The following is a 14,219-nucleotide window of genomic DNA, read 5'->3' on the forward strand; positions in this document are numbered from 1 at the left end:
CTTTTTAATAATATAACTTTATCCTCATTTCGGCAAAGGAACAAAACAAATCACATAATTAATAATTTGTTAGATTTATTATAACATACATGGGAGTTTTTTTCTTTCTTTCAAATGAAAGCACAAGGACAAATTCCTTGTATACAACAAAGATAAAAGTGCACATGGAGGTGAAGTGGCAGTTACAGTTTATATAACTATGTTAAAAGCATTTTAAGAAATGTGCAAATAACGGAGTCAAAGTAAAAATTTAGCTTTTTTCTGTAGATTTACATAATGAATATTAAATTTAGCAAAATTAGAAATGCACAGTTAAAAATTTAAAAGTATGTTGTTGCCTAAGATGCCACATGGTACCAAAATAATATAAACTGTTCAATAATATGGTTGCTGATAAAGAAAACACAAGTTATTCCTAAAAAGTCCCACAGAAAGGCATAAAATTGAAAGTCTCGCCGTTTCTCGCGAGATTGGCGTCGTCAGGAGCGTTTGATGACGATGGCGGGAAAACCCACCGTGGCGGGAAAAAGCAGCGTGGTCAACACAAGACAGATGGCGCTGTTGCGCAGTTCAGCGCTACAAATTACATTAAAATGCGCCACATACCATCAAATAAAATTATAGTGACAGAAAAAAGCAGGATGCAAATTAGCGTTTAGTGTTTAGATCTGATTTTTGCTCTCTTTTCTAAAATTGATTTAGTTGGAAAGACGCGAGAAGGTTTTGTCAGGTGTTATTGTGGTTTTAAATAACATTTGTTTATTATAAAAGCTGATATGTGAAGACTCGGAGGGGGAGGGAGAGGAAAAAGAAGCACAGGAGGGAGGAAGGAAAGGAGGAGAGAGGGGGGGCTGAGGACTTAATTATAACAGATTGGTGTATGCGTGGTTGTGAGTGTGGCGTAAAGCCAAATTACATTAAATTTTTTAATAATTTACCGTATTTTAACCGAGTGCTTGCTTGTTGAGGCCATTGCGTGGCTTGTTTTTACATGGGTCCTCAGTGAAAAAGGCCTCTGTGGTGCAATTAAAAGGGAAGCAGCAGCAGCAGCAGCATCTCGTAGTGGTGTGTGGATCTCAGCAGGCGTGGAAAGAAAGTGCGTTATTGTTAGTTGACACTGATCATCATCATCATCATCATCATCCGGCCTGCTGAGCAGCGAAGCCGGGAGCTGGAGTTTGCAACACAGGACGCACTATGGCGGTAAACCTGGACAAGGAAGCGTACTACCGCCGGATCAAGAGATTATACAGCAACTGGAAGGTAAAAATAATGATTTGGAGCATGTGTTGGAGCTAAGGTGTCCGCTGTGGTTGATTTTAACGCGGACAAAGTGAGCTGCAGGGAGATGCCAGCCGCTAAGTTAGCCGCGTTTTTTTTCTCCTGCCGAGCGAGTTGACTCTGTTGTCGGCGTGAGGGGTGATGTTACCCGGCCCGCAGTCACAGCCGACACCCGGGCTTTACAGGCCTTTGCGTGCACCTTTCGACAAGCTTTATCAGCTCAGTAACTCCACTCCAACTGGACGGTGTTTTGGATTGGATTATTTTGTGTCCCCAGTATCGCACATCACACAAACTAGCTAACTCATGTTAGCACACGAATCATCCCATTCACCACGTTAGCTAGCCTGCTAGCTAGTAACTTTGCCACCGAGCTAACTTACTAGCCAGTCAGCTAAGCTCGTAACAAACTAACGTCCGTTAATTTGACGATTAAATCGCGTTAAAGTGATCACAGAAACATAAACTACCACGCAGGTGTGCTTGACACTTGTCTTTTAAACGCCACTGCTAGTTTACACTCGTAACGCTCGCTACATGCTAATGTTAGCTGGCTAATTAGCATCAGAATAACGCCAGCATCACAGTAAGGTTAACATGTGCAGGATGCCTGCGTGTTCCGGAAATTACTTTTTACATAAAGCCTGAAATGTTTGAATTTACTTTTCGTAAGCTAGTTGCAACTTTTTTTTTAATGTATTGAGCCCATTTGTAGAAGTTGTAACTTGATGTTTCTTGGTGAGCTTTTGTTTTTTCTCTTGATGTTGAGGCTCAACCACGCAGATGGTGCAGTCTGACAAACAGCTCTCATGCAGCTATTCAAGAGTCCTTCATGTGCATCGTAACTGGCTTTTAAAGACTTAAATACAGCTTTGTGAGACTGTCAGTCCCCTCTGTGGGCTGCCTGGTGATGCAGCATCTGTTGCTGATGAAGCCCTCACTTTTACAAATCAACTTTCCAGTGATGCTTTCAAAAAAAAAAAGCTACCAGGGTTGTTCATGCAACTACTGAAACTAACACTCTTTGTCTACCAGACGTCTCCTAAAGAATTATCGCACATGAAGTAGAAGCCCCCTCTAATGTGGTCTTGTAATCTGTTCTTTCACGCATAACTTTAAATTCTCTGTTTCTATCTTTTTATGTTTTTTCCAGAAAGGAGAAGATGAGTTTGGCAAAGTCGATGCCATTGTGGTGTCTGTGGGAGTGGACGAGGAAATCGTGTACGCCAAATCCACAGCCATACAGGTGAGGGCACGCCTCGGCCACAGCAGCGTGACCGCAAATCTCAGGATGCACTGCTTCCCTAACTTTTTTTTTTTTCTTTCTTTCTATTCAGACGTGGCTGTTTGGCTACGAGTTGACGGACACCATCATGGTGTTTTGCGACACCAAAATCATCTTCCTCGCCAGCAAGAAAAAGGTGGATTTCCTCAAACAGGTGGCCATAACTAAAGGCAATGAGAACGCCAACGGTTTGCCGCCCATCACCCTGCTCACCAGAGAAAAGGTAACCTGTGATGGTCGAATACGCACTCTTTTGCACAGTTACCTGCACACTTGACTGAAAGATCTGTTTTAGTCATCAGTCCGTGACACAAGATTTAACACTTCCTCTTTTGTGGTTTATTCAGCAAGATTTTGTTGGTTCTATAATCTTTCTTTTACTTTGTGTTCTTATGAATAATCGTAAAATCATTTTTTTTTTTTTCTATCAGAATGAAAGCAACAAGGCCAACTTTGACAAGATGATCGAGGCAATCAGAGGCAGCAAAGAAGGAAAGACGGTGGGAATTTTCAGCAAGGACAAATTCCCCGGAGAGTACATGAAGAGCTGGAACGACACAATCACCGCCGAGGGGCTGGAGAAGGTAAAGGGCGATCCAAAATGAAAGCTGGATCGCGGGGAAGGTGTCCGGTATCTCTTTTTCCAACACTGCATCATGTCCTGTCTGCAGGTGGACATCAGCGCCGTGGTCGCCTACACAATGGCGGTGAAGGAAGACGGGGAGCTGAGCCTGATGAAGAAGGCAGCGGCCATCACCAGTGAGGTTTACTCCAAGTTCTTCAAGGAGCGCGTCATGGAGATCGTCGACGCAGATGAGGTGAGATGGAACAATGGATTCACGTCAGAGGGCTGATTCTTAGCAGTGATTTTCTGGACTAATAATTATTCATGCTGGAGTTTATAGCGTTTTTGCGGGGTCTTTTATCTGAACGTCTTTTATAGTCTAAGAGTTGGCTCTCGTCTTTCTCTCCTCTACTCGTGTTTGCTTTCAGTTACTAAAATTGATATAAAACATGATGACACGAAAGCTTAATCGATAACAGGAGAAATGTTGGTATTCAGTCTGTGTTTGATCACACTTGTGGTGCTTTTATGTCATATAATTAAAATGTAATTTAGAGCAACCAAGTTGGAAAACAGTCCAGGTTGCCCTCCGACTTGCAATTCCATGTGGCAGATATTGGGAGTTTCTTTCAGCAACAACATGCATGAACACCCCTACGATGGAATAACAGGAGGATTTCCTGTTCTTCCCATTCTGAATGCAGCATTAATACCGTGTTACCATATCTTAATGAGCCTTTTTTGTTGAGTTATGATTAATTAATGACCTTTTTTTTTCTACAAGCAATTGGTGGAATTCAACATGAACGTGAGCCGTGCTGTGATAAACATCCTGTGTTACAAGCAGATTAGTCAACAAGGGTTTAAGGGCTCGTACTTTCTCCAGCAGAACAGTTCAAACCTCGTTTTAGTTTTTTGTCTAAAATGTCCGCTCGATGTAAATATCCAGAAGCTTGTGCTGAACCATTCCCATGTCGGTTTCCCCTCCTCAACAGAAAGTACGTCACAGCAAGCTGGCAGAGTCGGTGGAGAAGGCCATCGAGGAGAAGAAGTACCTCGGTGGTGCAGATCCATCCACAGTGGAGATGTGTTACCCTCCCATCATCCAGAGCGGAGGGAACTACAGCCTCAAGTTCAGCGTCGTCAGGTAGCTCCCACCACCTCAACCACCAACGGCGACAAAGCTGTTGGTAACTTTATAGAAAGTTACTTGTTACTTTTGGGGGGGAAATTACTTTAAAATATATGGTTCCAACTAATGATTCATCCATTCATGATTTTGTTCGGTCTATTAAATGTCAAAAGCATATCAGAATCTCCTAAAACCCAAGGTGACATCTTCAGAAATAGTTAAAAACCCCAAAATAGTCGGTTTATTATCATATAAGGAAATGAAAAGCATAAAATCGTCACAGTTGAGAATGTGGAACTGGTATTTTCCCTTAGAAATGAATGGAGTGAATGACCGCTTCACCTTTCTTAAGTTGTAGAACAAATGAGTAGTTTTATGTTTTGGACGTAAGGACTGGAAGCGGGGGGCAATCAGAGACGGGAAAGGCACTCTTACACCATCATAAATGTTTACTTCGATGATTATTTTAACCAAAGCTGATCCTCTTCTCTTCCAGCGATAAGAACCACATGCACTTCGGGGCCATCACGTGTGCCATGGGGATCCGCTACAAGTCGTACTGCTCAAACCTGGTGCGCACTCTCATGGTGGACCCCCCTCAGGAGATGCAGGACAACTATAACTTCCTGCTGCAAGTGGAAGAGGAGCTGCTCAAACAGCTCAAACACGGTGAGTTCAGGAGCACGCCGGGAGTGTGGGAGCTTTGCGTACCTGTTAAATCCACAAAGTGTGATGCTGGCGGCTCAAAGCTTTGACTAAGCGTAGTGAAAAATGCCACAGACGCATTCACGATGCTTGTTTTGAACTGCTGTTTGATTAAAAACAAAGGCTCATTTTATATAAGTCATATTTTAGAAAATTAACACACAAATATTTGGCTTTTTTTGTTTTGAAAAATGAGTAATTGCTGACTTACTGTCCTGTTGAATGACTAACATGCTTGCTGCACCTCCAGTGGGTAGCTACCATAAGCAAGCAGGCAAACATTTCCAAATGTGGGTAAAAAGGTTCAGTACTGAGCATATTCGTGTGTGCTGCTATGAACCTTTTCTCTCTCTCTCTCCTTCCTCCTCAGGTGTAAAAATCTGCGACGCCTACAACGCTGTTCTGGAGTACATGAAGAAAGAGAAGGCAGACCTTGTAGCAAAGCTGACCAAAAACCTCGGGTAAATGTACACAAATGCAACCTTTTTCTACATCCTCGCGCGCATTCACACACTTGTTTCACGTCTCCATTTTGTTGTTCTTTGTAGCTTTGCAATGGGAATTGAGTTCAGAGAAGGCTCCTTGGTTTTGAACACTAAAAACCAGTACAAACTGAAAAAAGGTGAGCTTTACTGGTGATTAGTGCACTTGGATGCAAATGGGTTGAAATGCATTGATTTGGTTTTTATGCATAATCACAATAAATAAAAAATTAATAAGTTAATTTGCGTCACTTGCAGGCATGGTGTTGAGTATCAGTTTGGGTTTCGCTGACCTCGTGAACAAAGACGGCAAGAAGGAGGAGCAGAAAAAGTACGCCTTATTTATCGGAGACACAGTACAGATCAATGAGGTAAGATGCTCGTTTCTTGCCGAGACACTTGAATGCAACTTCTTTTAATAAGAGCTGTTCAGAGGTCTTAATTTGTGTGCATAAATAATCATTTCAAGAGAAGAGCATTTTCTTTTCTCTTTAAACCAAAAGTGCAACAGTTTAATAAAAAAATAAAGAATCACAGCACTTAATTCTGTAACATTAATTGTAACCTGACGTGTTTCTGTAACAGGAAGAGGCCGCCACGATACTCACACCAGTCAAGAAAAAGATAAAAAATGTGGGAATCTTCTTGAAGGTAGGTGTCTTTGCTCATTTTGTTTATGAATGAGGTGGTTCTGTGCACTGAAATACTGGAAGGACGGGCTTTTAATTTGAAATAGGTACAGGAAGTATTGAGTATATATATCAGAAAACATGTAGGCTTCATCCTGAAATATGGGAAATGGATATAATGGCCTGTCTCTAATTTAAGCCGGTTTCAAATAAAGGCACCCTCTGCGGTTATTAGACTAAACTATTAGAGTTAACAGTACTTAATTGATAATTGCATTCCAGTTGTCTTTGGTTAGAGGATTAGCCTGCTGCCTTTTTCGGAGCAGTAGAATAAGTTTAGAAAGATTAATCCTGTGCTGTAGCCTCACAACGATCAGCGACGCGTCTCTGCGTCTTTTTTAACTTTTGACTTGCTGAAACGCTCTCCGTCTTCTGTCTCGTGTTCTTCAGAACGACGATGAGGAGGATGAGGAGGAGGACGGGGACGATGCTGAGGAGCTGCTGGGGAAGGGAGCTCGGAGTGCCGCGCTGCTCGCAGACAGAACCAGAGTAAGTGTGGATGGATGTGGTTATGTGACTGGTGATCAGTGTTAATGTGCCACCTTGAGTGTTAGTAACTAAGACTGTGAATGTTTTTGTACTCTACCAGCTACTTGGGAAGGTAAGTATTGTTTTTTTTCTAAAATCTCATCAGTTGAACTGGTTAGCTTGTAAAAATCCACGTCCTGATGGGGAAAAAAAGTTGTTGTTTTATTCTTTTTATTTGAGTGAGTTGTTTGTGTGTTTTTGGTTTCCAACCATCTAAAGCATTTTAACACATGTCCACACTCTGCATGAATGTTAATTTCTTTTCCCCATTATTTAAAAAAAAAAACAAAAAAAACAACCCAACAAAAACAATCTTCCAGCTGGTGTCTCTGTGTGATCACTCAGTTGTGTCTGTTGTCGAACAGAATGAGATGACGGCGGAGGAGAAGAGGCGGGCCCACCAGAAGGAGCTGGCCAATCATTTGAATGAAGAAGCCAAGCGTCGTCTGACGGAGCAGAAAGGAGAACAACAGATTCAGAAGTGAGTGCAAATTCTTACATGTCAGACATTTTGTGCAACCATATAGACGGGGTTGGCACAGGGTGCTTAAATTCAAATGTACTTATTGAAAAAATGTCAACAAAATCTGGTGTTTTATCAACACAATAACTCATGTAAACCAAAAATTTATTTATTTGAAATGAAACAATCGTGTCGTCATTTTTGTTTTGTCTCCTGGCGTCTCACACCAGATAATAAAGGTCAAAACTTACAGTCAGAGTTAATATAAACGGCTGGTGGGGAAAAAAACCAAATTGACAGTATACACCAATTGCTGTGGGCATAAAGGAATAATTAATTAAAACTTTATTTTTTGCAAATTGCGTTTATAGTAACAATGAAAATTTAGGATTAGGAATTTTGTTTTTGGTACCTTTTTTTTTAAAATGCTTGAATTTTCCTCGTAAATCTGTACAAACCTTGTATGTACACATTTTTGTCTTTAACTCGTATCAAAGGTTCATACAAAGTCTTGGAAGTTTTGAAAAATGCTTGATTTTAAACATGTTTACAAGGTTTGGCAAAGAATTTGCATACACTTAAAGCACATGATTTTTCAAAAATAAATTGGCAGTATAAATTGATCTCTGTAGGTATAAAGGAGTTCTGTAAACTTTATTTTACTCTTCAGAGCTGTCTGAACTCTGCCTCTCAGTGTGGAGAACCCATGCTGATGATTTGCTTGAACCTATTTTATTTGACTTGAGTCAATAAGTCTGTAATTGTGAATTAACAAGTGCACAAATGTTTCCTAAATGATGCCCCAAAAGAGCAGGAAGCAAACAGAGTCCTGGATTCATGCATTTAATTAAGTTTCTGTTCATTAATTGAATCCACTCTCTTTTCCTCTCAGGGCCAGAAAATCCAACGTGTCCTATAAGAACGTCTCTCAGATGCCCAGAGAAAAGGACATCAGAGACATGAAGATCTTCATCGACAAGAAGTACGAGACTGTCGTCATGCCCGTTTTTGGTATCGCCACGCCCTTCCACATCGCCACCATCAAGGTACACTGATGTCGTCCTCGACTGTTTGCCAGATTAGTGATTTTTACGCCTCCTGTGGGCGAGGACTATAGCCAGAGGCATTATGTCCACAGGTCTGTTTGGCTTCCACATTCTTGTGAACACGATGTCTCAGGAGCGCATTGAGGGAATTTAATTTAATAATTAGTCCCATTCAATGTTGGTGGTCAGATCACCATGACCTCACAAAACACAAGAATTCATACTTATTATGAGTGAAAAATAACACAGATGTCTAAGTGGATAAAATGAAGAGATGATTGTATATCCCAAAGGTCAGCTTCATCGTGACGTCGTAATATTCAGAAAAACCTCTTTTCTGGCCGTCTGATTTGATGCTAGAACTGAGGAACAGAGGGAATTTGCAACCGTATTTGATATGTGGCTGAACTGATGACTCAAATCTCAGGTTTGGACAGATGGAGGCTTTGCTAAATGCCCTTTTTGGGCCTCTGAGCTTCGGTAGTAATGGACAGTCTGCTGCGGCTGGGGGTGGAAGGACTCGGCCAGACATTTCTCCGTCACTGCGGTGTTTTGTTGTCTCGCTGCTGCCATTTTGCAAACGTTTTCAGCCATTTTTCTGCTCGGCAGAGGCACCACTGACAGTCAGCTACCCATAGTGAGATGACGGAGATGGTACACATTTCCACATTAAGATATAAATGTATTATAAGAATGTGCTGACGTAATAAAAACAACTAATGAGGATAATAATGGAAGAAAAACAAATGAACAAAAAAAAATATATCAGAAGTCGAATATTCAGAGATCAGACATGGATGTAAACTGCAACTTTATTGGTTGGCAATAATTCTAGTTGGTTGTTTTTTAAATGTACTTATTTTTGATAGGTGTTAGTAGATTAAACCTTTTTTTATTTAGTGACTGATGATCTTTTGTTGCCTTTCCCTGTCTAGAACATCAGTATGTCTGTAGAAGGAGACTACACCTACCTGAGGATCAACTTCTACGTCCCGGGCAGCTCTCTGGGACGACAGGAGGGAAATATCTTCCCCAACCCCGACGCCACATTTGTCAAAGAAATGTGAGTCTTAACCATCTGCAGAATGGCTAATCATCTTGAAGCAAGTTGTCTTTTCTTTTTTCTTTTTTTTCTCACTCACAATTGTGCCATCCTTAAACTCCCTGCACATCTCCTCCCAGCACGTACCGAGCATCCAACCTGAAGGCTCCCGGCGACACGTCGGTGCCCTCCACCAACCTGCAGAACGCCTTCCGCATCATCAAGGAGGTGCAGAAGCGCTACAAGACGCGAGAGGCCGAAGAGAAGGAGAAGGAGGGCATCGTCAAGCAAGACTCGCTGGTCATCAACCTGAACCGCAGTAACCCCAAGCTCAAAGACCTTTACATCAGACCCAACATCGCACAGAAGAGGATGCAGGGCTCACTGGAGGCGCACACTAATGGTGAGAGAGCAGAAATGATTTATTATTGAGATAAATAGCAGCAATACAAATGGCATGCACTGTGATAAACCGTCATACTGTTTTCTCTCTTCTCCCTCCACAGGTTTCCGTTTCACGTCAGTCCGCGGTGATAAAGTGGACATTCTTTATAACAACATCAAACACGCCATCTTCCAGCCATGTGACGGGGAGATGATCATCGTACTGCACTTCCACCTCAAGGTGCGTTTTATTGGTTCAACACTGTCCATCGTACACATGACGCATTGATACCACTCTAATGTTGTATTTCAGTATGAAGCTGGAGCTCGTTAGCTGAGCATTAAGACTGGAAACCAGCTCGACTACAGTTCACAAACTTGCACGTCATCACGCATCATGACTTGTGTAAAAATGACACTATGCGATCACATGAGTCATTTGCTGTGCTTTTGTATTTTTGGGGGGGCACGTTTTGGTAAGTTCTCATTGTTGCCATGCAACCAGCAGGAAGTACTAACTACTAATATGAGAAAAAAAGCAATCTTCCCATCACAACTTGAGATTTTGTTACCTTTGGGCTGAGCCAGGCTGGTGGTCCGTTTCCAGTCTTTAGGCTAAGCTGAGCTAACTAGCTGCACCCTGTAGCTTGATGAGAGTGGCATCAATCCTCTCATGTAAAACTCAGCAAGAGAGTGAATATTTATTTCAGTTTGTCCGGCGCACTTTCCCTCCAGAACGCCATCATGTTTGGTAAGAGACGCCACACAGACGTCCAGTTCTACACGGAGGTCGGGGAGATCACCACAGACTTGGGCAAACACCAACACATGCACGACCGAGACGACCTGTACGCCGAGCAGATGGAGCGGGAGATGAGGCACAAGCTCAAGTCGGCCTTCAAGAACTTTATCGAGAAGGTAGAGACGCTGACTAAAGAAGAGCTGGAGTTCGAGGTGCCCTTCAGAGACCTGGGGTGAGTCAATCAGACTGAGTATACCTTCGAGCGAACACTAAAACATAAATATACAAAAATATCAAGCAGGTGGACTGACTGTTTGGCTGTGCATCTTTTGTTTGTAGTTTCCAGGGCGCTCCCTACAGGAGTACCTGCCTGCTACAACCCACGTCCAGTTCCCTTGTCAATGTTACTGAATGGGTGAGTGAGCACAGTGAACCAGCCGCTAACTGATGAGAACTCTTTTTGAGACCCTCTGCTGTCGGTTTTTTTTAAATGAATGAAATTGTTAAAACCCTTTTTACTGTCGGTGTCTAGCCGCCGTTTGTGGTGACTCTGGACGAGGTGGAGTTGGTCCACTTTGAGCGTGTGCAGTTCCACCTGAAGAACTTCGACGTCGTCATCGTCTACAAGGACTACAACAAGAAGGTCACCATGATCAACGCCGTGCCCGTCAACTCCCTGGACCCCATCAAGGAGTGGCTCAAGTAAGGAATCAAATGTATTCAGGCAAACGTATTCAATGTTATTTAGTCTTTATGGTATTTGTCGTTTGCTCTTTTGTTTTTGTTTTTTTATGCATAGATACATTTTCTGTCTCCTCTTAGCTCGTGTGACATCAAGTACACGGAGGGAGTCCAGTCCCTGAATTGGACGAAGATCATGAAGACCATCGTCGATGATCCTGAGGGCTTCTTCGAGCAGGGAGGCTGGTCTTTCTTGGACCCAGAGAGCGAGGTATGGACAGCTTTCTGCTGTGGAAAGAAATGGCACAAACTTTTTGGTAATTATAGTTTTCTTACCCAGTGGTGTGAATCAGTTTTACTCTTAATATGCGATGCAAAAGAAACGCCCCCTTTTCTTTTTCTTTTAAATCATAACTTGAAACACATCTCTCCTTGGAACGGTTTTGATTTTTGTGTTTATTTCCGTCTTGCTGTGTCTCGTTTTCGTCTCAGGGAAGTGGCGGAGAGGAAGATTCAGAGTCAGAAATGGAGGATGAAACGTTCAACCCGTCTGCAGATGAAGAGGAGGAAGAGGAGGAAGACAGCGATGAAGACTACAGCTCGGAGACGGAGGACTCTGGTAAGATTTCCAGCCCAAGTTTTTCTGCAGTGCGCCACAAACGGAAAGAATGACCATTCTTAGCTGAAGCTGTGAGCCGCACTCACACACTCGGTCGTGTGCTGTGTTTTGCAGACTACAGCGCGTCGGTCGGCAGCGAGGAGGAGAGCGGTAAAGACTGGGACGAGCTGGAGGAAGAAGCCAGGAAAGGTTTGTGTCTGGAGCAGAGGTGGAACAGTAGAGGGTTCAGACAGAAAGTTACCTGCAGGCAAGAAATGAAGACTAAAATAAAGAAGAGAAAAAATTTTATTTGAAGAGCTTAGATGGGCAAGTTTCTCCTCAAATGAAGAATTAATTGAAAAAGCCTTAAAGGAGAAATATAAGTCTCTTTCCATGTATCCACACTTTCAATTTTGAGAACTAAACTATGTTTCACATGGCAACAGGTAGTAGGCAAGTGTGAAACACACACAGTCCACTTCCTCCTACTGCTGTAAAGCTGCATTCAAGCGTATCCGTCACCAGTCAGCCCAGTCCAGACGAGGGCAGCAGCGTGCTGCCAGGCTGGTTTTAGGGCCGTCAATAACTTAAAGTTTAATCAGTTTTTTAAAACCGTTTTTTATTACTTACTTACACTGCCCCTCTTTTAAGTAAACTTAAACAAAAACTAAAAACTATACAGCAATAATATTATCTATGTGCTTTTTTTCCCACCTCATTTGTTTTGCTTTACTCACGGTTATCACTTGTTAGTGGAAATCAAAAAGGTTTGCAAATCCGAGCCGTCACTCATTTTTCATTGTTCGTCCCGTCCACAAGATTCAGCTCAGCCTTATTCCCATTTCCTTTTAATACAGTTTTAATCACAGACATTTATTTGTTTTTAAATGCAACATTTTTTGTCAGTAATTTCTCTCAAATCTTTTTTCACACTCAGACCTGCTCTGTTTACATAATAAAGACACAGTCGCCTCATAAAACACGTCATGTGAAACAGAATTTTGAAGGTACAAATTTTGTTTCATTTATCATTTTATATGTTTACAACTGAGGATATTTCTTCCCCTCTCGCCCTCCAGCGGACAGAGAGAGTCACTACGAGGACGAGGACACCTCCAACAACAACAACAACAAGAAGAGAAAGGTGCGGTCGGCAGCCCCACCCAGCAAGAAGAAGCGACGGTCCTAAATGTCTCTTTCTCTCACACACACACACACACACACACACACACACTGCCAAACCTAACTGATCCTCCCTCCTACCCCCAAATGGCTCTTTTGTCTCGTACACCTCACACAAACACACACTCAGACACACACAATGTGTATATAGACGTAGAAGCTCCTTATTTTTTCGTGTTGGTCGGTGAAGTGTCATGTTGAAATGGTAAGAAAGAACCAGCAGGACAGTCAACACACGCTCCTCATTCATTAGCTTTTTTTTTTTTTTTCTTTCCTCCTCTTCATTCCTTCCTCATTCGCTCTTTTCTCCCCTCCCACCTCCATCCATCCATCAGGGTTTCGTGTGAGTGTGTGTGTGCATGTGTGTTTAAATGGGTTTTTATTGCAAGCATTGTTTATTTTCTGTTTAAAAAAAAACAAAAAGAGGAGTTTCTTAACTAATGGATAAATAAAAGAAAAGACTTGACATATCCTCTGCCAAGTGTTTTTTATATAAAAACTGAGAAATTTATGATTTCCCCTGATCCTCTCCTCTCCACTTCCTCATCTTCACTTCCCCCCCCTCATGTTTTCCTCAGTGTTTGTTAAATTGTAGTAATAAGATTGAACATATGTCTTTTTTTGAGTGGGGAGGGGGGCAGATACATTTTTCTGATTCTTTCTTTTTTTAAACGGGGTTTGTAAATGCACACAGGTACGCACACACACATACATACCGTCTCCCTCGCACTTGACCTCCTCTGTTCCCTTTTTTGTTCATTATGAGTAGATATGTTGTTGTACTGTTAATTCTGAAAATCCTGTTTTTTGTAATAAAACTAAAAGGAACTGTAGTTGTGCTTTTGAATGGGCTGTTTTTTTTTTTTTTTTCTTTTTCTAAATGGGTTGAACAAAACAAGACACTTGAAGACACATTAGACTCTCGAGATAATGAGATAAGCATTCTTCACTCTTTTACAGAAAAACAACCTCTAAACTTAATTTGAACCTAAAACTAAACATTAGTTAAAGAGTTTAAGGGGAGACACTATCGCCATGGCGATGGTGGTTAAATGTTTAGCTATCACCATAAAAGTTCTTAAAATTCTTGATTCGTTTTGTTAACTTATTAACAAAACAAATCAAGAGTCGAAGGTTTTTACAGAGGAAATCTTTTTTTTTTTTTTTCACTCTATAAATCAGGAAATACTGTCAACAACCATAGAAGAAAAAAAAACTCCATTAAATTCTCACTGGCTATGACTGATATATGACCAAACCCCTCCGTAAAGACCATCACAATATAGAGGGGAATAAAAAGAGAGTTTGCTGTATGGAAATGCTACTGAAGTGGAGAAAAAAGTAATTTGAAATCTAAGGACACAGATGGACATCCCAGAATTAACCATCAAAAAATGTGTTAAAGATAAGATGC

The 14,219-nt window shown here is 41.6% G+C and overlaps 1 protein-coding gene across 1 annotated transcript; it reads left to right on the top strand.

Moving 5' to 3' along the window:
• The first annotated feature begins 840 nt into the window (after window positions 1–840).
• On the top strand, window positions 841–13,638 carry supt16h (SPT16 homolog, facilitates chromatin remodeling subunit). The gene is made up of 24 exons (XM_070854505.1): window positions 841–1,263; window positions 2,435–2,527; window positions 2,619–2,789; window positions 2,998–3,150; window positions 3,238–3,384; window positions 4,127–4,278; window positions 4,760–4,932; window positions 5,339–5,429; window positions 5,517–5,590; window positions 5,709–5,821; window positions 6,036–6,101; window positions 6,530–6,628; window positions 7,033–7,148; window positions 8,023–8,176; window positions 9,112–9,239; window positions 9,359–9,621; window positions 9,725–9,843; window positions 10,338–10,576; window positions 10,684–10,759; window positions 10,877–11,046; window positions 11,167–11,296; window positions 11,518–11,644; window positions 11,759–11,833; window positions 12,703–13,638. Exons 1-24 carry the CDS (start codon window positions 1,198–1,200, stop codon window positions 12,810–12,812), a joined length of 3,105 nt encoding a protein of 1,034 aa, XP_070710606.1. The 5' UTR covers window positions 841–1,197; the 3' UTR covers window positions 12,813–13,638.
• Window positions 13,639–14,219: the final 581 nt, after the last annotated feature.

The sequence above is a fragment of the Pempheris klunzingeri genome, chromosome 23 (assembly GCF_042242105.1).
Source record: "Pempheris klunzingeri isolate RE-2024b chromosome 23, fPemKlu1.hap1, whole genome shotgun sequence".
Lineage (NCBI taxonomy): Eukaryota > Metazoa > Chordata > Actinopteri > Acropomatiformes > Pempheridae > Pempheris > Pempheris klunzingeri.